The sequence below is a fragment of the Pelodiscus sinensis genome, chromosome 4 (assembly GCF_052426305.1).
Source record: "Pelodiscus sinensis isolate ZL-2025 chromosome 4, ASM5242630v1, whole genome shotgun sequence".
Lineage (NCBI taxonomy): Eukaryota > Metazoa > Chordata > Testudines > Trionychidae > Pelodiscus > Pelodiscus sinensis.
In genome coordinates this window covers 128,767,082-128,789,560 of record NC_143055.1, presented here as the reverse complement: position 1 = coordinate 128,789,560, position 22,479 = coordinate 128,767,082, and the positions used below count along the sequence as shown (strand labels likewise).

General features: G+C 46.1%; 2 protein-coding genes across 2 annotated transcripts; one reads left to right on the top strand and one right to left on the bottom strand.

Annotated features, from left to right (window-relative positions):
• Positions 1-1,249: 1,249 nt before the first annotated feature.
• UTP3 (UTP3 small subunit processome component) lies at positions 1,250-2,986 on the bottom strand. The gene has a single exon (XM_006133907.3). It carries the CDS (start codon positions 2,738-2,740, stop codon positions 1,316-1,318), a length of 1,425 nt encoding a protein of 474 aa, XP_006133969.3. The 5' UTR covers positions 2,741-2,986; the 3' UTR covers positions 1,250-1,315.
• Positions 2,987-11,680: 8,694 nt separating this feature from the next.
• JCHAIN (joining chain of multimeric IgA and IgM) lies at positions 11,681-21,520 on the top strand. The gene is given in 4 exon segments (NM_001286896.1): positions 11,681-11,766; positions 15,392-15,527; positions 17,226-17,306; positions 19,477-21,520. Coding segments are annotated over 4 exon segments (483 nt in total). The 5' UTR covers positions 11,681-11,702; the 3' UTR covers positions 19,679-21,520.
• Positions 21,521-22,479: the final 959 nt, after the last annotated feature.

Sequence of the window (22,479 nt, the reverse complement as noted above, 5' to 3'; positions counted from 1 at the left end):
CACTGAAGTCAATAGCCAACAGAAAATTTCCAGTGATTTCAGCTGCAGCAGAGTTAAGCCAGGACCTTTGAATATCCCATTCTATAAAACATAGTAAGTGCACTTTTCATAATAAAAACCATAGTTAAAGAAAGCTATTGGCTCAACAGCACCACCAATCCACTAATCATTGGGATTTTCACACACATTCCTTTTCAACGGAAGTTTTGTAAATTGTTTGTGTGGACTGTACTAGGGATGTTAAAATGCAGTTATTTTACTAATTGAGTAGCCAATAAAAATTCCATCAACCACTCAATTAATGGATAAAAGGCAGCCAGCTCAGTCCTGGCTCATGCCAGGGCCAAACCCACTGCAGCTCTGCAATTTAAAATACAATTCTCCATCAGAATGCACGGGAACTATAGGAGATGCTATAAAATTAAAAAGTTTATTTTTTTAAATTAAAGGCATCTATATTGTAGAAATAGCAATGTTTTCTAATTGTTTTTGCTGTCTCAGTACTTAGCATGATTTAGCTGTAACTACAAATAAGGGCAGCTCCTGGAAAGGAGGCTTTACTACCCTGCCACGGGGTAGTAAAGCTAAGCTTCCTCCCTGGAGGCTGGGTGTAACCGATATTATTAACTAATAAGCATCCCCTTATCGGTGGAATAGTTAGTCTCTTAAACCCTAACCTCCCTAATTCATTCCCTTGTATAATTAGATTCTTATCTAAACCTTATTTCACCGACAATTTTCCAAATAGTCAAAGGAAAGATGGGAGCAAGAAGGAGCAAAGTTTAGCAGCCATTAGAGAACTACAAGGGCAGGCACCCAATTCCACATTTTATCATAGTTACTAGACCAGAGAAATAAACTAGGCAATAAACTAGACAAATGATATGGCAATAACAGCTATAAATAGCTCCCCATCCGCTTTCTCCACATGGAATCTTTTTGTGGACTCTGTAAAGTCTCTTCTCAACTATCAAATCCTTTGGCATCTTTTTTTAATTCCTACCCCCACTTGATTCCTGCCCTGTCATTAGTAATTCGCTCCTATCCTTCACCACAACCTTTTTCTGCTTCTCAGTGAACAGCAGCACAGGAAAAGTTACAGAATGATACAGGGAACAGCTCATGTAAAGGAGTTGAGTGTTCTAGGTTAGTTGTACATGTCTCCAAAAGTAAGGGCTGGCTGAACACATTATCTTAAAACAATCAGTATGCTTTCTACATTAATAACAATTTTTAAAAAACCACAATGTTCTATTTAGAAATGATTTATTATGTTCACATCCACTGTCTTCAGGTCCACAAATTGCAGGGAGAATCATTTAAGCTTAATGCTTTTCTTAACTCCAGCACGAATGCCAGACAGTTCACCACCATATCTTTGCTCTTCTCTTCGAACCTCACGAACTTGGCCCTTTCTACGAATCTTGGCACGCCTGAATTTCTCACGATGCTTGACTCTTGGGTTACGATCAATCTTCTTCCTTTTGGGTGTGAGGCCTTTATTTTTGGCAATCTGATACGTTATACCTCTCTTTTTATTTGGATCTTCTTCTAGAACCAGTTCCTCTTCCATAGCATTCTGATCATCCCTTTTCCTCTTGAGTTTCACCTTCTCTTCCATCTCTTTGTAAAATTTCAAGGCAGCCTCTTCATCTAAGTCTGAATCATCTTTAGTAGCAGCCTCAGCATTAGAAATCTTAGGAACAGATTTTGGTTTATTTTTCTTAGCGGTCCTCTGAAGCAACACTGTGAGTTTCTTCTTGCCTTCTTCATCATTTCTCTCATTTTTGTGCAGCGCATTAAGGAGCCATTGGACTTCTGATGATAAGTTTTCATCCACAATCCCCAAGTCATTGATTAAGTTTCTGTAAGTAACCAGTCTTTCAATAACAGGGTGGCCCTGCACTGGAATCCTCTTGGATTTCAGAATCAAGTAGAAACTGATATTGGTGCAATAATTCAAATAGAGATGATACTTGGTCTCCAGATAGCGGCTGCCTTTTCCCTTTGGGATGATCCCATTCCTGACCATCTGCATGAGTGGATTGAGTTCATCCTTAAGCTCTTTTAACTTGGCTTCAAAGTCCTCAATCAGATGCAGCAACTCAGGTGACTCCTGCTGCAACAGCTTGAGTTGCTCCTTTCTGGAAAGCGCCTCGAAATCCTTGGCAATCTTTGGGCCCGTCTCTGTCCGCTGGGTGCTGCGCTGCTCATCCGCATAGGCCTGTACCAGGTCCAGCCCATAGTCTTCCTCGCCCAAGGTCTGCACCAAACGCTTCTGGATGGCCTGAGCCTCCTGCTCTTCCTCCAGCTCCTCTGCCTCAGCCTCCTCCCGGCTCTGCTTGTTCTTGGAGGGAGCAGCGGCCCCGTACTCGGTGTCATAATAGGCCTGCTTGCGCTGCCCCCAGGAGAGCTCGTGGGGGAGGCCGGAGCCGCTGACTGGCTCCTCCAGGTCACTGTGCATAGACAGGTCCCCGTCCTCTTCGTCCCCATCCTCCTCCTCCTCGCTGTCCTCCGGCAGCTCCAGGCCCAGCACCTCCTCCTCGCTCTCCTCCTCCTCCGCCTCCTCCTCGCTGCCCAGCGCCCCCATCACCGCCTGGAACCGCGCCTCGTGGAAATCGTCCACCTCGTCCGTGAAGCTCTGCGCGGCCAGCGGGCCCGGCTCGGGCTCCTCCCCGGCGTCATCCTCCGCCTTCTTCGGCAGCCGCCGGCGCGGGGCGGCCCGGCGCGACCTCCCCATGCTGCGGGCCGCGCGCGTGTGCGGCCGCCGGGCTTCGCCTGCTCACTTCCGGCTCCGGCCGAGCGCCCTGTGTGCCGCCGTTCCCCTCCGCGACTTCCGGCACCGAAGCGTGTGCTTCGCCATACTCCTCCCCAACTTCCGGCACCTGCCCTGCGCACGCCCCCACCGTTCTCTCGCTCTTCCACCCCAACGTCCGGCCCCTGACGGTGTGCCCTCGCCATACTCTTCCCCAACGTCCGGCACCTGCCCTGCGCACGCCACCACCGTTCTCTCGCAATTGCCCCCCAACTTCCGGCCCCTGACGGTGTGCCCTCGCCATTCTCTTCCCCAACTTCCGGTACCTGCCCTGCGCTCGCCACCACCGTTCTCTCGCTCTTGCCCCCCCAACTTCCGGCCCCTGAAGGCGTGCCACCGCCATACTCCTCCCCAACGTCCGGCACCTGCCCTGCGCGCCCCTATTCTCTCCCTTTCGCTCTCTCCCCCAACTTCCGGCACTGGACAGTGTGCCACCGCTATTTTCCCTCCCTACTTCCGGCTCCGGCACCGCTACCGCTATTGTCCTTCGCACTTTCGGCCGTTTCCGGCCGCGGCACGTGTGTCTCAGCGAGCCCCTTCCTCTCGTCCGGTCACTGCTGTTGTGCTCCGGCGATCTCCTTCCCCACTTCCGGCTGCCGCGCGTGCCCCGGAGGCCTCCTAGCCCGCCCGCGGGGCCCCTGTGCTCTGACCACGCAGGAGCCAGCAGGGGGCGACACGGGGCGGCCTCTTTCCCCCGGGAGCGCAGCGCGTGGGATCCGGGCCTGGCCACGCGCCTTCCTCCCAGGGCGCCTCGCGCTCAGCCCCGCGGCTGCTGAGAGCTGCTGGGTGGGCACGAGAGGAGGAGACCTGGGCTCCATTCCCAGCCCTGCCACTCAGTGTCTGATGGTGAATAAGCCTCCCCCCCCCCACCCTACATCTGGGCTACCCACAGCTGTACAATAAAAATAGCCCTTGCACTCCTGGGGGTGGTGCTTTGAGATTGACAGACCTACTAGGAGAATTATTGGACCTAACCAAGTGAGTGATAAGATCAAGAACACATATTCCTCCGCATCCAGATATATAATTTATGCCATCATGTGCCGAAAGTGTCCGTCTGCTATGTACATTGGACAAACGTCTCAGACACTTCGCCAAAGGATCAATGCCCACAAAACAGATATCAGACAGGATCACAAAGAAAAAACATTTTTTTGCCATTTCAACCAGAAAGGGCATTGACTCAACGACTTGATTACCTGCATCCTGCTTCAAAGGCCTTTTAAGACTTCCCTTGAAAGAGAATCCTCTGAACTGTCATTCATGCTTAAATTCGACACTTTACACTCAAGTTTGAATAAAGATGCTAATTATCTTACCCATTACAAAGATAGCTTCCCCAATTATCACCTCTAATATTAGCTCACAGACATTTACCTCCCCCCCCATCCGCCTTCTGTTCTGAAATGTGATTTGTCCTTTTCATATGTGTTCACTTTTTTTTTTAATTGTATCCTTTGGTATATATGGTTGTGACTATTTTCTTCCACTATTTGATCTGAAGAAGCGGGTCTGGCCCACGAAAGCTCATCATCTAATAAACCATCTTGTTAGTCTTTAAAATGCTACATAGTCCTGTATTTTGTTTCAGCTACACCAGACTAACACGGCTACATTTCTATCACTATCCTACATGATAAAGAAAAGGCACTTCCAGACACATGATATTTAAGACATTATTGTAACTTCTGCTTGTATTTGCCAGCTTAAATGAATACAGCTCTCAGCAGAGCATTACTCACATGCTTTGTGCATTCCAGATACACATCAGTCAGCCACATCTAATTATATCTTCAATATGTAGCTGCATGGAGCTATTCATTATGGTTTGACAGTTGGTTTCTTTGCCATTACTGTACTCTCCTCCTGAAAGGTACCAGTATGTATCCATTACAGAGGGAAACATTGCTAGAGGAACCTTATGTTTGAGAAAAACTAGTTGGCTGCATCATACCACCAATCATAAAGGAGGCACAATTAGGTTAATCTCACATAGCATTGTGATATTGCCTTACAAAATTGTTGTGTCATGGTGCAAGTTCAAAAAAGGCCCATGGTCTAAGACTCTTTCCAAAGCAAAGGAGAAAGTTGATTAGTATTTGGCTTCAATGAAAGTTGAAGCCACCGTTTGCTGGGTTAGTCCTCCCTTGTCGTGAATGGTGAGTTGAAATCTGAGATGAGTTTCCCATTCCCTTTGGCCAGCTATTGCCCACCCATTGACCTTGTGGCTCAATTAATACAGGTGGAAAATTGGTTAGAGGGTGACAACTCATTTAAAAATCAGACACTGCTAGAAGACAAAGAAAGCAGGGCTTTGAGCGATTTACCTCCTGGCTTGGCCATAGAAATGGTCCAATTTGGCCCAAGGGCACTTGATAAAAGCTGCTTTGTTCTGTTTTGACTCTTGCCTGTGACAATGTGCATGTTGCCAACTCAGGGCTAAATCCTGCTCACCTTACTCAAATGAGTGGATCCAGGGAAGTCAATAGGACACTTGGTGTTGAGTAATACAAGCAGGATTTAGCTCTCAGCCACTGTGCAGGGACTTCCCTAACTGGTTACGTCCTTCTATTATATATGATCTCCATTTGGCAAACACGGGGTAAGGAGTCAAGTTTTCAGATGACTTTAGCCTGCTTTAAAATATGACTGGGTGCAAATTTTGCATTCATGTGTCAAGTCATATATATATGTATATGCACATAACTTGCACATATCATATTCAGGACCATATTTTGAACATAGTGACCCATAGTTGCATATTAAAGGAGCTTTTTCATAGACAGTAAACTCTTTGGCTAGGAACACTCTTTTTTTTCTTTATTTGTACAGCACCTAGCACAACAGAGTCCTGGTTCCTGACTGGGGCTCCCAAGAAACACCACAATACAAATAATATTCTGTATTTCCTGAGGGCAGCATCAGGGGCACACATTCTAAGAAGGCATTATGAAATGCCGACTTTCCAGCTAAGGTTTTAGAATATCTTGAAATTAAGCTTCATTGCTGCTGAATGTAATAATAACTAGATCAGGTATGGAAGCATCAGCTTGCTCTGGAGTGGAAATTACACTATTTATAAAGGGAATCCTTTTTAATCCGCATGACTGATCTAAAAAGGCTCAATTGTAGTTAGAGCTGGCAGCTCTGTGCTATTATTAGGCTTGCATTTCTCAGCCCTTGCAAGGTTCTGTAATGAATGCTGCCACGTGGAGAGAGATCTCTGAAGAGGAAGTAAGCTCCCTTCCTCCCTCACCCCCATGCTCATTTTTAGATGCCCTTTTGGTAACAGCCATGCAACACACCTCCCTGTGATTTAGCCTCACAGAAAAAGAAAGATTTGAAGTGCACCTGCATGTTAACTGAAACTGAAACTACTGGGTTGCCTGTAACCAGACTGCCAAAGTGTCCCACACTCTAGAAAGTGACAGAAGAAGGACAAGCCAATACGTGAGGAGGGACAGAACAGGAACTGTCCTGACCTCTTGCCCTTTACAAAGACCCCCCATTTACACAAATGTCTCTAAGAATAGACAAGATGAATTGCTCCCTGCATCCAGTTGCGATGTCAGAGATTGGTTAGGAGAATATCTATAAGCAACTGTAGGCTGGACTTCAGCCCCCCAAAAATCCCCACTTTTTTTAAAGTACCACGGGACCTTTATGTCACGAGAGGTCAGAATATCCATTTTACCTCCCCTCTGAAGGACAGCACCTTCATCAGGACAGCACCCTATCACTATGCAGGGCCTAGTTCTGCCAGTACCTGTCTGCAACACTGTCCTAGTATTTCCTTCCGGGATCTGCAGGTCTCATCCTAATGCTCTCCAGACCCAGCAGAGCTTAGCTTAGGAGAGCCGGTGAGATGCAGCCTGCCACGAGATGCCTATGGGGTACTCGAACAAATTAATACCAAGAATGTGGGACCTGGGTCAATGCTCATGCCACGCTGCCCTGTCAATACCCAGCCAGGCTGGGAAACCTAATGATTCAGCCAATGGACTCTATTTGGTGATGATGAATCCTGGTCACGCGCCACTCTCTGAGTCACATTGCGCATGCACTAAAAAGAAACCTAATTTCAGCAGTTATGGCAGATTAGACTGGTTGTTTGTATTATGTAATAGATAGCAAGTTTAAAACAAACAGAAGGAAGTATTTCTTCGTGCAGTGCACAGTCAACCTGTGGAACTCCTTGATGTTGTGAAGACCAGGATTTTTAACAAGGTTCAAAAAAGAGCTAGACACATTCATGGAGGTTAGATCCATCAATAGCTATTAGCCAGGATGGATAGGAACGGTGTCCCTAGTCTCTGTTTGTCAGAAGTTGAGAATGGGTGACAGGCAGGGCCGGCCCGAGCCTTTCGCGCACCCCAGGCCCAGGAAGCGCGGTGCCGCCCCCGGGAGTGCGACGCATATGTGGCCCCGCGCCCAGCGCATATGCGGCCCTACCCCCAACGCACAGCGCATGCGTGGCTCCGCCTGGCCCGGTTGCCCCACGTGGCGCCTCCTACAATGAGGCGCCCCGGGCGGTAGCCCGCCTCGCCCGTACCTTGGGCCGGCTCTGGTGACAGGGGATGGATCACCTGATTACCTGTTCATTCCCTCTGCGGCATCTCTCAGTTGCCACTGTCAGAAGACAGGATACTGGGCTAGATGGAACTTTGGTCTGAGCCAGTCTGGCCGTTCTTGTGTTACGTAACTTACAAAATACAATAGTGTCTAAAATCTGGTGTAATTGGGTAATGCAGTGGTCCCCAACCTTTTGGGGCTGCCGGGCGCCTGGGGGTAGGGCCGCTCACATACCGCGTGTCCGGGGGCAGGGCCGCGCATGCGCCGTATGCCCGGGGCCGGCACCGGCATGTGCCATGCACCTGGGGCAGAGGCCGCCCATGCACCAGGGGCCGGCACCACGCTTGTGCCGTATGCCCGTGGCAGGGGCTGCCCATGCGCCAGGGGCTGGCACCGCGCTTGTGCCGCACGCCCAGGGTAGGGGCCGGCCCAGATTGTTCGACAGGCAGACATAAATGGCCCGGCAGACACCGTGGTGCCTGCGGACACCACATTGGGGACCACTGGGGTAATGCAATGAAGTAGCATCCATACGTATTGCCTCGATTCCTTCAGTGGATACTTCAGTTATACTACTTGAACAATGTATTGGGACTAGCTATTCAGGCCAGATCTTCATGGGGTATAATCTAGCATAGCTCCATTGAAGTCTACAGAGCTATGATGATTAGCAGCAACAAAGGATCTGGGCTGTTCCATTTTTAAGCCATTTTATTTTCCTTCTTGTCCACATGAGTGTTTCCTTCTATAGCTTCCACTTTTAGTCATGAGAAACATCTAACTCTACTCTCCCACCCTTTCAAAGGAGGAGGGAGAACAATCAAATACAAACTGCCTGAAGTAATTTGGTTACTAAAAAAAAGCATGTCATGTGGCAGAAGGAGTGATAGTAAATTATGTCTGATGCACTGAGAAATGTTGAACTGGTACGTTAAGCTGTCATACACCAGACCCAGCAATGGTTCCATGTGAAACAAGTGCAGGTGCTAGTTTATTTAAAAACCAAACCACGGAACAGGTGCATCTTTTCTTATTAATACAAATACTTAACCACAGGGGGAAAAACAAGAGATCTGTCAAACTAACATTTAGGTTGACTTAGATGGAAAGAAGATTCAGTGATATAGATTTAAGGCTGAAAATCGAGATTGACATCTCAGCCTTTGTTTGAGGGGCTTCTACATGAACATTTAATGGAGGGTAAACAAGGGAGTAAATTTCACCCACATTCACTGCCACTGAGTGATTGTCTGTGTGGACTCTGCTGACGCGTGCCAACACTTTCTTAGTGGACTTTGCTCTCGCCCTGTTTCAAAGTGAGGTAGAGCAATGCGCACAAAGGAGCTGCATGCAGCAAGTGGCGTCGGGTTCCATACATTCCCGGCTTGCCTGGATCCGGCTCCTGAGGGTCAGGGCTGCCTCCCAGCATTAGGGATTCAGTGCTAGTGGTCCAGCTCCCCCTCTGTCCTCCAGCAGGGCGTGTGCACACACAATCTACTAGCCTGGACACCCCAAGGCTCTGGTGTGCAAGAGGCCCCAAGGCTCTGGTGTGCATGTGTCTTTCTCCTGCTCAGTCAGGGGCCACATCAGAGAAGGCTAAGTTTTTTGTTTGCTTTTTGGTTTTGCTTCTCATTTGTGTGCAGCCCCCAACTGATTTTTCTGTGGGTTAAAAGCCCGTAACCCCAAAAAGGTTCCCCACCCCTGAACCAACATATCTCTTGCGTATCATGAGTCAACCTTCCCTTTTAGTGTAGACCTGACCTCAGTGTGTGAATAGGGGTTGGGGGGAGCTGGTATGCACACAGTCAGGTTTAGGCTCCCAAGAATGCAATTTGAAAATGGTTCCTAAAAGTGTCCTAAATCCATCTTCAGGTTCCAAAACATAAATGGCCTGCTTTCCAAACGTGCTGCCTACTGACCCCAACAGGATTACACAGAATGTAAATCAGCACCTAATTTTCCCCTTGCAGACTACATAGATCTCCAACGTTCATGGATGTTGATTTTTTTTATTTTTTTCCCTCTATTAAACTGTCCTGCATAGGCGGACAACCAGGCTCAGACTCCTTTGCATATTCTGCTTTCTGCTGCCACATCTTTTTTAAAAATCTATCTTTGGATTATAGAACAAATGACTGAAACCAATAGCAACTGGGGAACAGAAACTCCCTCCTGGTTAACTCATGCTTATTTTTAAACCTGGGCTAAAGGTGGAGCACAGTAGGCACCCAACGGCAATAGCATAAGAACGCGCCATGTAACATCTAGAGAGAAATGCTTTCTAGACATCTTGGCACACAGGAGAGGGGACAAAAGAGCAAGTCCTGCTTGTACAGTTAGGCAGCCTCACTGACCGATGGATAGACTGGGGTCTGCATCAATCTGCGATACAGCGGGATGAAGCCAAAAGAGAATTGCAACAGCATGAAATAATGATGGACGCTATAATGGGCATCTATCTGTCCCCGCTTTGGGGAAGGCTTGTATGAAGATACTTATTAATTCAGTACATGCTCTTTGTATTGTGCCAGTGTCCCAAGATACATCAACCCCTGCCCCTCTTATTCTCAGTGACAAAACTCCCTGGCTGTGTCTACACTGGCATGAATTTCCGGAAATGCTTAAAACAGAATAGTTTTCGTTATAAGTATTTCCGGAAAAAGAGTGTCTACATTGGCAGGATGCTTTTCCGGAAAAGCCCTTTTTCCAGAAAAGCGTCCATGGCCAATGTAGACGCGCTTTTCCGGAAAAGAGCCCCTATCGTCATTTCCGCGATCGGGGCTTTTTTCCGGAAAAGACTACTGGGCTGTCTACACTGGCCCTTTTCCGGAACAGTGTTCCGGAATAAGGACTTATGCCCGAGCGGGAGCAGAATAGTTTTTCCGGAATAGTGGCTGATTTTGTATAGTAGAGCGTCATTGCTTTTCCGGAAATTCAAGGGCCAGTGTAGACAGCTCGCAGCTTATTTCGGAAAAGCGGCTGATTTTCCGGAATAAGTGGCCCAGTGTAGACACAGCCAACGTGACTCTAATAGGTGCAGGATGCGGACCGCACTCAGTAAGATGTGCAGCGAGGGGAGCGAGCATGTGAGTTTGCTCACCTAGAGCAGTATGTGTCCAAGACACATTCCCCTCCCAAACACTTTAAATCTAGAGCTCCATGGCAGCACGGTCTAGTGGGTACTGCCTAGCATGGGAATTAAAAGCTTTGATGATGTTCTCTTTGTGGCTCTATTATTCATTTGCTTTGCTGTGCCTCATTTTTGCCATCTGTAAAATGATAGCAGGGGAAGGATTTTTCCCACCTTTTTTGTAAGATGCTCTGAGCTCTGTGGATGAAATGCGGTTGGACAAGTCACTTGTGCCTCTGTTGTGCAGAATAGGGGTGTGGGCAAGCAGATGGACACTGTCGGGACAAAGTCTCCCATTGAAATGAACCCCTGTCACTGTTGCTTATGGCAGGTACACCTTTTATATGGTGTATTGATGTAGGTGTATTGGTACCCGGTGGGGCTGTTGGCAGGAAATGGGATTCCCCAGTCTGCCTATGCAGACATTAACAGGCAAGGAAAGGAACAACTACCAAATGTCTAACAATCTCTTAGCTTTCCCAAGCAGAGAGGTAGTGCTGTGTAGCAGACGAAACACCAGGCTGGGACTCAGGAAACCTGAGAACTATTTCCAGTTCTGTCACTTCACCTCTGTTTACCTTTCACCTTGTCTATTTAGATTATAAACTCTTTGGGAGCAGGAACTGGCTCTTCCTAGGAGTCTGTACAGTGCTTAGTACAATGGGGCTCTGATCTTGGAGCCCCCAGTGGCTGCTACAATACAAATAATAGTAATTTAAGGGATTCTGAAGTCAAATTTCTCAGGACTAGAAGCAAGAGCTGTGTTCTACTGTCAGTCTGGGAATCTTCCTCTCCTTCCCCCATCTCCCATTCCCAGCTCTGCGTGTGACTACCTGTAAATGTGTCACTGGGCTAGAAATGAACATGATCCATCTGTGCCAGTGTAATTTGGTGCTCCTTGAGCATCCTTGCTGTCTCCCTGCTTGCTTGGCAGCAAACCAAGTTAAACATGCTACAATAATTCTACCCCTCAGTAGGTCTTTGAAAGAACCAAATCTTCATTTGAGCATTAAACCAATTGCAGTATCTGGTTTCAATACTCCCAACCACATCTTACAGCAGTGTTAAAGAGCCAGCACTCTGAGCTGTTATTTTAGGAAACAAATCGCTCTATCGTTTGCACACACCCTTATAGGCAGATGACACTCCTCTAAACTCAACTACTTCAAAAGAAGGGAAGGCAAGATGAAGACCTCTTTGTTACTATGGGGAGTCCTGGCAGTTTTCTTGGGGGCTACTCTTGTGGCAGGTAGGTGTGAAATGAAACAAAGACTATTATACATTATGCTTAAATATAAACTTGCATTTGGGTAGCTTTGCTGAACAGCCCAGCTGTCATCCACAATTTTAATAAGCAGACAAGACAAATCTCTGTCTGCTAGGTCCCGACCCTGTGCCCACTGAAATCAACATTCATTGGACTTGACTTAGGCCCTTTGTCTCTGCACCAAAAGAGTGGTGTTTTGAAAGATCCCTATTGCAATGCTAAAGAAAGCGTTTGCTCGCTACTCCATAATGCCAGCTGGTTGCATCAATGAGTTGAAAGTCCAGGTGTTTTCTTTTCCTCTGATCTGGGACACTTGAAAGGCTGACTTTTCCTTGCTAGAATCAAAGGCTTCATTAATGCTTCTTTCTAGAAGAAATGGTCATTTCAGTAGGGCTGGATTCTGATCTCACTGAAGTTTTATACTATGGTGTAAGTAAGGTAAGAATCTTGCCTATAAAGAATAGTAAAAATGGTTGGTTGACAAGTACATTTAGACTAATTTGATGTGATTTTTACAGTGGTGTAACTTCAGTTACAGCTGAGATATGTTTAGTTCATTTGGTCAGATTCTACTGTGTATTCTCGTCTGTTGTCAATTGGAACAATACACCCCCACGGTCCATTATATCCTACGTTTTCTTTAATCTTGGTGACTTTAAGAGCTACATTTTGCGTTAATTTATAACTTCTTTATAATTTATAACTTCTATCAAAGATATTGATTTCATAGCAATGTAACAGAGCACAGAATTTGGCTGCTGGAGTGTGTAGTATCGGTGACAGGGGTCGATTGTCAAATATGAACCAGTTCAACCGAGAGCTGAATTTGCTTCTTCTCATTGAAATGATTGCAGCCGCTAATGTGTGTGCCACTCACAGTTAAGTCTGTGTGAGCTAAGTGCCTTTCTGGGAGCCTAAATTGGACCATTTGTTTTTTTAATTAATCCATTTTGAGTCCAACTGGATTTATTCTTGCTTTAATAATGGAAAGAGTTTAAAATGTATCTCTGCACGAGCAGCCATTTTACAGTTTCTTTGCTTTTTTATTATGCTGCAGATGATTATTTATTGATTTTATAGAATGCCACACCTATTTATCATGGCATTTGACATGACCACTCATTGTTAAGAGAGACATTTCTCATGAAAATTCATTTTACACTCAGACACATGCAGAATCTATTTATCCAACCTCCAAGCATTCATAAGTTCCTCTCCAAATGCCCTATTTAATTAACCACTGCTAAACTTTGCTTTTCCCAAGGAGTCTTTGTTGCGCTGTTGGGACATAGAGACATTATTATACAGCTGGATGATGTTTTATTTTCACTGCTTGTGATTTAGAAGATGATTTAAATTTTACCAGAAACATAGAGCAACTATGATTACATATAATTGCATTCAGTATTATTAGAGGTGAAGTCAGTGGAGTTACACCAGGGATGAATCTGACCCATTATTTTTAGTGTACCATAATAATCTTTAGAGCATGTCTTCCTAAAAGTTCACTAATGGTGCGGTCAGGATAATACATAAATAATACACCGAATTAGAGAATGACCCAAAGTGGGAATTTATTGACTTCAATGGACTTTGGCTCAAACTCTTAGAGAGGAGAATTATATGTGCGATACATAATACCGTTACAAAGGAGATGGAAAGGAAGAAGAAAAGGCTGGAGAAATGAAATCTGAATAGAGATCAAGAATCAATGAGGCAAAGACACAGGAAGACTCGATGTTTTAGAAGACAGGATTTTTGTTTAATCAGTTAAGTAGACTGTGGAGGGGACAGAGCGCGGAGACGGATAAAGACTATAAAACTTGAATAATAGAATCATAGAACTGGAAGGAACCTCAAGCGGTCATCATATCCTGTCCCCAGCACTCCTGGCAGGACCAAGCACCATCTTCTATCTTGACTATCCCTGACAGGTGTTTGTCTGACTTGCTCATAAAAATCTCCAATGATGGAGATTCCACAACCTCCCTAATACCTCTCTAATACCATTAACTCACAGACATCTACCCTTTCCCACCTCTAATACCATTAACTCACAGACATTTACCTTTCTTTCCCCCCTTCCCCCCCGCATCCCCCTCCTGTTCTGAAATGTGATTTGTCCTTTTCATATGTGTTCATTTTTTAAAAATTGTACCCCGACTGCTGTGTTCTCCCTCTGCTTTGGAGGAGGATCTATGAAGTTAGGGCTGGTTCTGTTAGAGCTGCTGAAACTGCCCAGCATGGGGAAGGTCCCATCAGCCTGAGGAGAGGCTGGAATGTTGGTGGGATCGTTACTGCTCATGCTGCAGGCAGCTTTGGGATAGCAGAGCTCTGTGTTGGTGCTCCTGTGATGTAGCGTACAGAAGTAGAGCAGTAGTGTCTCATTGCCAGCTTTGTCCACATATTTACTCTGGTGACACCATCATTGGACCGAACCATTTCAGTTATAAGATCAAGAACACATATTCCTGCTCATCCAGAAATATAATTTATGCCATCATGTGCCAACAGTGTCCTTCTGCTATGTATATTGGACAAACTTCTCAGACACTTCTCCAAAGAATCAATGCACACAAAACAGACATCAGACAGTTTCACAAAGGAAAAACAGTTTCTTGCCATTTCAACCAGCCTGGGCATTGTCTCAACAACCTTACTACCTGCATCCTGCTTCAAAGAGAAGCCTCTGAACAGTCATTCATGCTTAAAATTTGACACTTTACAAATGGGCCTTAACAAATATGCTAATTATCTCACCCATTACAAAGATAACTTCCCCAATTATCACCTCTAATATCATTACCTCATAGACATTAACCTCCTTCCCTCATCCCCCCCTCTGTTCTAAAATCTGATTTGTCTATTTTATATGTGTTCACTTTTTTTTTATTGTATCCCTTTGGTATATATGGTCATGCCAATTTTCTTCCACAATTTGATCTGAGGAAGTGGGTCTGGCCCACGAAAGCTCATCACCTAATAAACCATCCTGTTAGTCTTTAAAGTGCTGCATAGTCCTGCCTTTTGTTTCAGCAAGACCAGACTAACAGGGCTGCATCTCTATTACTATTTAAATAGCTTGTGGCCCTCGTGGTCTTCTGTTTCAGAAGCCAGTGTACATGTGAAGTGAGGCCTCATTAGCAGACAGTTATTTGGATCCAGCTTGGCCCAGTGTGGTTACTCTGTACACTGCGTAAGGAACAAAAAGACAACCCCTGAGCTGCCTAGCATGGAGCAAAACATCTTCTTTGGCTCAGGTTGCTTGGCACAGGTTCTGCCTCCTGTTTTACAGGAAACCTGCACCAGGGTCTCTTCAGAGATGCATAATTTGTGACTTCATTCTTTCCCGCCTCTCCCTTTTCTACCCTACTGTTTGAGTAAGCGGTAGAAGGAACTTTGGGGGCTGAGCAGTAGGGGAGTTCAGTTTGGAGGGAGGGCTTGCCACAAGGGAAGAGAAGATAGATGAGAAGCACCCCAACACACTGTACATTACTGCGTCATTGATAAGATAGCTGAAAAATACAGTAACCCAATCCAAAGAATTGGAAAGAATTTTCCTCTCTCCTATTTTTCTCTCCTTTTAAAACCTCTCCTGTGTTCCCAGGTTATTTTGAGGATGATGAGAAGGAAGAACACACCCTAGTCGATAACAAGTGCAAGTGTGTGAAGGTGACCTCGAGCTTTGTCGCTTCTAAAGATAATCCTGAGGAAAAAGTCCTGGAGAGAAACATACGAGTCATGTAAGTGGCAAACAATGCTTGATTTTAAGCAGGTATAGATGAGGTGACATGGCAGGTTTCTTTTCTTTGTCTCACTTCATCCTATTAGTTATGGGACATGAATGGGATTCATTATATCCTGGCTTTCATGTTACAGTGAAAGTAATTGGGATTTCATTGACACCTACCTTGTGTACCAATTACCTGTAACATATAGTGCTGTAGACTAGCGAAAAGCCCATGTCATGCTAAATTTTGCTGCTTTGCAGCTGCACAGTGCTTCTTCCAACAGCCCTAAAAGCAGGTCAGAAGTGTTTCTGACAGTAGTGTTCCCTGTAAGCTGTGCACTTGTGTGGCCACTCAGGAGAAATTCCATTGCCGCACAGTTGATTAGCAGAGCTCTCTCAGCCAGATTTGTGTTTCTCCTGGTGGTGCACATTCACACATGCCTCAGTGCACATAACAAAATGTATTCTGCACATCGATGGAAAAAATTATAGATGGAAGAGATGAGAGGGAACATTGATTGACAGTAGCATCGTAAGATACAGGGAAGGAGAGAAGAGCAGCTGTTTTCCTGTCCTGATAACTAGGGACACTGGTTGGCACAGAACATAAGACTGCCACTCTAGAGTAGACCCATGGCCAAGCAAGTCTGAGATTTTGCCCCAGAAGAGGCCAGTGCCTGATTTTTTCAGGGAATGACAAGCCCCCATGATGCAATAGCTAATTAATTGTCAGTGCCAGGAGTGAATTCTGCACCCTTTACTCCCACTGGCTACGTCTACACTGGCATGATTTTCTGAAATGCTTTTAACGGAAAAGAGCGTCTAGATTGGCAGGACACTTTTCCGCAAAAGCACTTTTTGTGGAAAAGCGTCCGTGGCCAATCTAGACACGCTTTTCCTCAAAAAAGCCCCGATCACCATTTTCGCAATCGGGGCTTTTTTGCAGAAAACAAATCTGAGCTGTCTACATTGGCCCTTTTGTGCAAAAGTTTTTCGGAAAAAGACTTTTGCCCGAATGGGAGCAGCATAGTATTTCCACAAAAGCACTGACAATCTTACATGAGATCGTCAGTGCTTTTGCAGAAATTCAAGCGGCCAGTGTAGACAGCTGGCAAGTTTTTCCACAAAAGCAGATGATTTTGCGGAAAAACTTGCCAGTCTAGACACAGCCACTGAGTTTTGCTGAGGTAAAGAGGGCAGCATCGGAGCGAGGGATGTCCAGGGAGAACTCACTTCACTAGAAAGTGAGCTTGTCTCATACGTGTTGTGTCCTGGTTGCCACCAGCTCAAGAGAGGGCAGGAGGAACATCAGTGCTGTGATGTCATTACTGAAAGCATCCCTGTGGCAAGCAGCTCCCTCACTCACTAGTGGCCCAACACAGTGCAGAGCTTTGACACCCTCCAGTCTGTCAGGGGCGGTGCCTGGAAAGGATGCACAATAGGCCCTGTTGCTCCTGAGGGTATGTGAAGTCTCAGTGCAGGTATAACACACAGGCTGTTCTACAGATCAAGCATCTGAAACGTCCTGGGGAGTGAGTGGATGGGAAAGTGATGAAAATATCTGAACACAGAGCAAGATGAGAACTTGTTCAACTTGGATTCCGTCTGTCAGAATACTCATGCCAGAGTGTGGGGCTTGCAGAATTCATTAGAGCAATTTGTGGTCACTTGATAGTCCTGTGCTTTCTGTGATTTTTTTTTCTTCCCTTAGAATCCCACTGAAGGCAAGACAGAACATCTCTGATCCCACCTCGCCACTGAGAACCACCTTTGTCTACCGCATGACTGAGCTGTGAGGAATCTTTTTTCTTGCATTGATGTCAAAACACTTTCCCCTTCCGTCCCACTGTCCATTTTTGGGTTGCCAGGTGTCCGGTTTTCGCCCGGACAGTCCGGTAATTGCACCTTCTGTCCAGTAAAAAAAAACAGAAAATACCGGACATGCAAAATGTCCGTTATTTTCTGTTTTTCTCGGACGGAAGGCGTCTGGCAGGGGAGGGGGCGGAGTGTCCCTGGGATCACTTAAAAGACTTCCCCTGGCCTCTCCTGCTGCACAGCCAGATACTTCTGGTTCCTCTCCTGCACATGGGAGAGGCCACACAGGAGATCTGGCGGGAGGGAGATACTCCACATGCTGGAGCCCTGTGGCATGTCTGTCAGGCAGCAGGGAAAGAGGCTGCAGCTCCTCTCCAGGCTCAGGAGGCTGCCCGCAAAACCTTTTGCCATGAGCAGGATGAGAGGAGAGAGGAGATCCATTCCCAGAGTGGGAGGGAAGGGAAGCCCCTGCGCCCCTTCTCTGCATGGGGCACCTCTTGGAACTAAGGGGAAGCCAAAACAGAGCCAGCTTCTCCCCTTCCCCCTGCACCCCCCCCTTCTCTACAATAGCCTGGCTGCAGCAAGGAGCAGTGTCTTGTAGCCCTAGCTAGCCCTACACTGGCTGCAATGCCTCCTTAACTGTTAAGGAGGTATGTGGAACCTGAGGGAAAGGCTGGTGGGGGGAGTGGGTGAAGATGGGGAGGAGGAATCCCTTGCAAGAGGGGGAGGGAAGGAAGCCCCTCTCCCCCACCTCTTCCCTGCACGAGGTATGGGTTGCCAGGTGTGTGGTTTTTACCTGGACAGTCTGGCAATTGTGTCTTCTGTCCGATTAAAACAAAAAAACCCCCAGAAAATACCGGTATTTACAGTTTCTCGGATGGAAGACCGGCAGGGATATTTTCCCCCTGCTGTGCCTGGTGGTTCCCCCCGCCCCAACCAATTTTTTTCCCCGCCATGTTTGGTTTTTTTTGTGAAACTATCTGGCACAACCTTACTGCCCAAAGCACCACAACCATGAATGAATGAATGAATCCTCACCACATCTCTGCGACAGGAATTGAGGCAGAGGTTAAGTGGCGTGTCCCAAGAGTTCTGCCACAGGATTTGGGAATAGAACCCTCATCTCAACTCCCCTGGCTTAACCACAAGACGGTCCTTCCAATGGAGAGGAAATTCAGAATGCACCATGGTGAATTTTGATATAGAAGCTAAACAAATCTTTTCATAGAAGGACATTTTTTAAAATAGCACCTTGGTGTACATCAGTGTTTCTTAAACTATGTTCTGTGGCACATCGGTGTGCCGTGGAGAACAGAATTCAAAATGGCCACCCTTAAAGGGGCAGGTAACCTTTTTAATTTTTTTTTTGTTTTGCTCCTTGGTGTTCCTCATAATAGATAGATAGATAGATAGATAGATAGATAGATAGATAGATAGATAGATAGATAGATAGATAGATAGATAGATAGATAGATATTGTTTGGCGTTCCTCGGTCTAAAAAAGTTTAAGAAACATTGATGTCCACAGACCAAATCCAATTCCCATGAGAGAGCATGGGGCAAAAGCAAGATCTTGACTTCTATCATAGGCAGGGGTGAAGCGGGCAGGAATCTCATCTTGACGAAGATGCTCATGTTCATGCTGTATCCAGTGTGAATGGGATTCGGCCCTAATTAAATTTAAGATCTGGGGCCAGATTCTCTGCTGGTGTAACTCATGATTTTATTCTGAGTCATGCTGCATTTGACATTTAAAGTAAAGTCTCAGCTCTTGAAGTCATGGGATCACAGTACAATTCCAATTTTCATGAAAGATGAAAGTGAGTTTCTAGGCCTCATGGTTGCAGAGAAAAGTTTGAAAATATGACCAAAGGGCACACTGAAGGCTCAAAAACATAACAAGAACTTCCACCACCCCATCCCTGCCTATCATTAACTAAGCTCATCATTTTGGGGCTCTGACTCACCAATTTTGAAGGTTTGGGGGCTGGCCATAAGCTCCTAAATCAGGATTAGGCTGTTCCAGAGCCTAAGCCGAGCTGACATGTGACTACCAAAGTAGCAGTGAGGACTCAAACCTTCTCTTGTGTGGTGGCCTCTTTCCATGACTGCTGCCTAACAGGAATTCCATCTTATTTGTCTTCCAGCTGCAAAAAATGTGATCCTGTAGAAGTGGAGCTGAATGACCGGGTAGTTACTGCTGAGCAGAGCAACACATGCAAGAGTTCCGATACCTGCTACACCTACGACCGGAACAAATGCTACACCACAACCCTCCCATTTTCCTACGGTGGGAAGACCACCGCCATCCAAGCGGCCCTGACTCCAGAATCCTGCTACCCTGACTAGATTAAACCACTGCTGCTAGAGTGCCTTGTTATACTGTAATCTCCCCGCCTCCCCGAACAAAGCACATTTATATTAGGATGGTAAGAAAAACAGTGTCTGAAATACCAGCTCCTCACAATTAACATGAAAAGTGATGCCTTTCTCCTATAGCACAGGGTGGACATAAATATGAACCATTACGCCAATTATCCATTGTGGACAAAATCCCCATACTATGGGGCAGATCCTCAGATGGTATGAGTCAGTGTAACTGCCTTGAACTGATGGAGCTACACTAACTTACACCATTGGGGCATCTGGCTCGAACAGTCTTCTTTTAGTCCCGATTCAGACAAGGCTCTTGTTAAAGTCAGTGAGGGCTGGGCCATAGTAACAAAGGCAGGCTTAGTTCTTTACTGTGGATAGAAACAATGAAACCCAAAGGCCTGGCAAGTGTTTGCCTTCCGATTCCCACAACCATGTTTTCCTAAGTCATTTCTCCAGTGTCTTGGGCTTTTTGGTGCCTACTACAGTCCCTTTCGGCACAGAGAGATACCGCGCCTGCACATAAAATATCAGTGTGCAATCTGAGATGGCCCCGTCTGTGTGTTCTGCTGGAAAACCCCACTTCAGTTATTGAAAATAATCCTTCGCACCAACTTTAAGAACCGCAAGACCATGTTGTTGCACTTTCACCTGCAAGCCTCATAGAAACCAGTGCCATTCTTGAGAAAGAGAACATTCAGGGTGAGGCTTTCAAAGACATCTAGGGGATTTGGAAGCCCAGTCCCCATTCAGTTTTAATGGGCATCAGTGGTGTAAGCAAGGGTGTTAGGCACCCGGGAGCAAAGGCAAAATTTGCACCCCCCAATCATTTGCCCACCAAACTCCAGAGCAGCTGGACCGTTATTATGTAGCCCTGGGGAGTTGGGAACAGCAAAGAGCTGGCCATCTGAGTCTTCCCCATCCCATCCCATTCCCCTTCCCCCCCAGCACCAGCAGCAGCAGCAGCTCACCTTCCATCAGCATGCTGCTGCATGGCTCTGCAAAGGAGGTGAGTGGGTGGAGAAAAGTTAACAACCCCGCAACATTTGGCAGATAAATTGGTGCCCCCCCTTGCATGGCGCCCGGGGGCAACTGCCCCCCTCGCGACGCCACAGATGGGCATCCTACTCCCTTATGTGGCTTTGAAAATCAAACATCCTCGGTGTATCCCCACATATTTAGAGAAGACTGAGGATGCTGCTGCTTTTGAGTATTTTTAAATGGTGCCAAAATGCCGTGTGTTACGGGACTAGTCAATCATTCTTCCACTCTATATTGGAGATTGAGCTACCTACCAATGATATTTCACTGCTCTGTGTTTCCATACTGACAATTATTAATGCCTTCTGCAATTGACCCAACACCGCGGAGAACAAATTCTTTTGGTTTAAATAAATGGTCTAGGTCCCGATTCTGCATTCGGAATCGCATTGGCAGCCTTTGGGCCTGCTCGATCTGATTGCAAGAATGGGGCCCTACTTAGGACTCTCTTCTGGTCTTCTACACCAGATTCCTTTCTCTGGCCCGTAGAAGGGATTCTCCCCCATGAAAGAGGCTGATACAGCATTGCGCTGTACATCACATTGAATGTGCATCAGACCTTGTCTTGTCACGTGTATACAAGTCCATAAACTGCGTGCGGCATTACTCCTGGAAAGGCTGATCCATTCCTCCCTGTTCTAAAAACTGGTTGCACATCCCTAGGCTATTCTGAGAAACCCTGACATATTTCATGTTGTGCCCAAATAGAGCAAAATTCCTGTACCCATGATTTCAGCTTTGTTAGCAAGATTGAATAAATGAAATAGATTTTCCTGCAGCTATCTGTGTGTGAAATTTAAATAGCATTAAAAGGAAGAGTCTGTCTTCTGGTCTTCCTCTAATCTTCAAGAGAAAGAACAATTTGCACTAAATAACTGATGTTAGTCACAGGCAAACCCACTGTGAAGTACTGATTAAATGCGTAGACTTTCATCAAGGAATGTCTGGGATACAATGATGATCAATCACCATCACATGAAGATCCATCCTACTTCAGCAGGAATGTTCCAAGGGCTTAACACAGAAGTGCACGTGGTAACTTGCAGGATCAGAATCTTACTGTGAGGCTGGCCTATTAGGTCTCTACAACACGAGCACCTTCAAATAGAAGCCAAACTATTGCTTGTGATCAGAGTTTCCACTTCAAATCCAAAACACCTACCCTACTGACAAGACAACAGCCTAACACCTACATCTAATCAACAAAATAAGAGGCCACAGAAGGCTAAATATCCTTTTATGCTATTTTATAGCACAGCCGGACGTTAAATGGCACACATGCTTAGGAAATAAGTTAATCAGATTAAGAACAAAACAAACAAACAAAAAACACATGAAGGAGGAAGAAAGCCTTCAAAATAAAATACTTCTATAGCGTAATGATATAGTACAAAGGGCTCACTTTATCTCAAGCACCCCTTTTGGCTGAGGGCATGGCCACGAGCTCCTCTGCTTCAACCGGCTCTGGGAGTGTACGTATCCCAGATGTTTTGTTCCTCTGGGTTGCCTGGGACCTGACTTTTTTCCTACCCCCTTTTGTAGCTGCTAAAGGAGACCCAGGACCATCCACTCCTCTGAGTCCCAGCCCAGGGATCCTGTAAGTAACTGTTGCCATCTAAGTATCCCTGTTGTCCATTGCTACCTCACTCCTTGGGCCATTTCCCCAAGAAGCTTCTCCATCCACCCCTGACTGTCAGGGCTTTGAGGTAAAGTTCTCACCACACCCTGTCCACAGT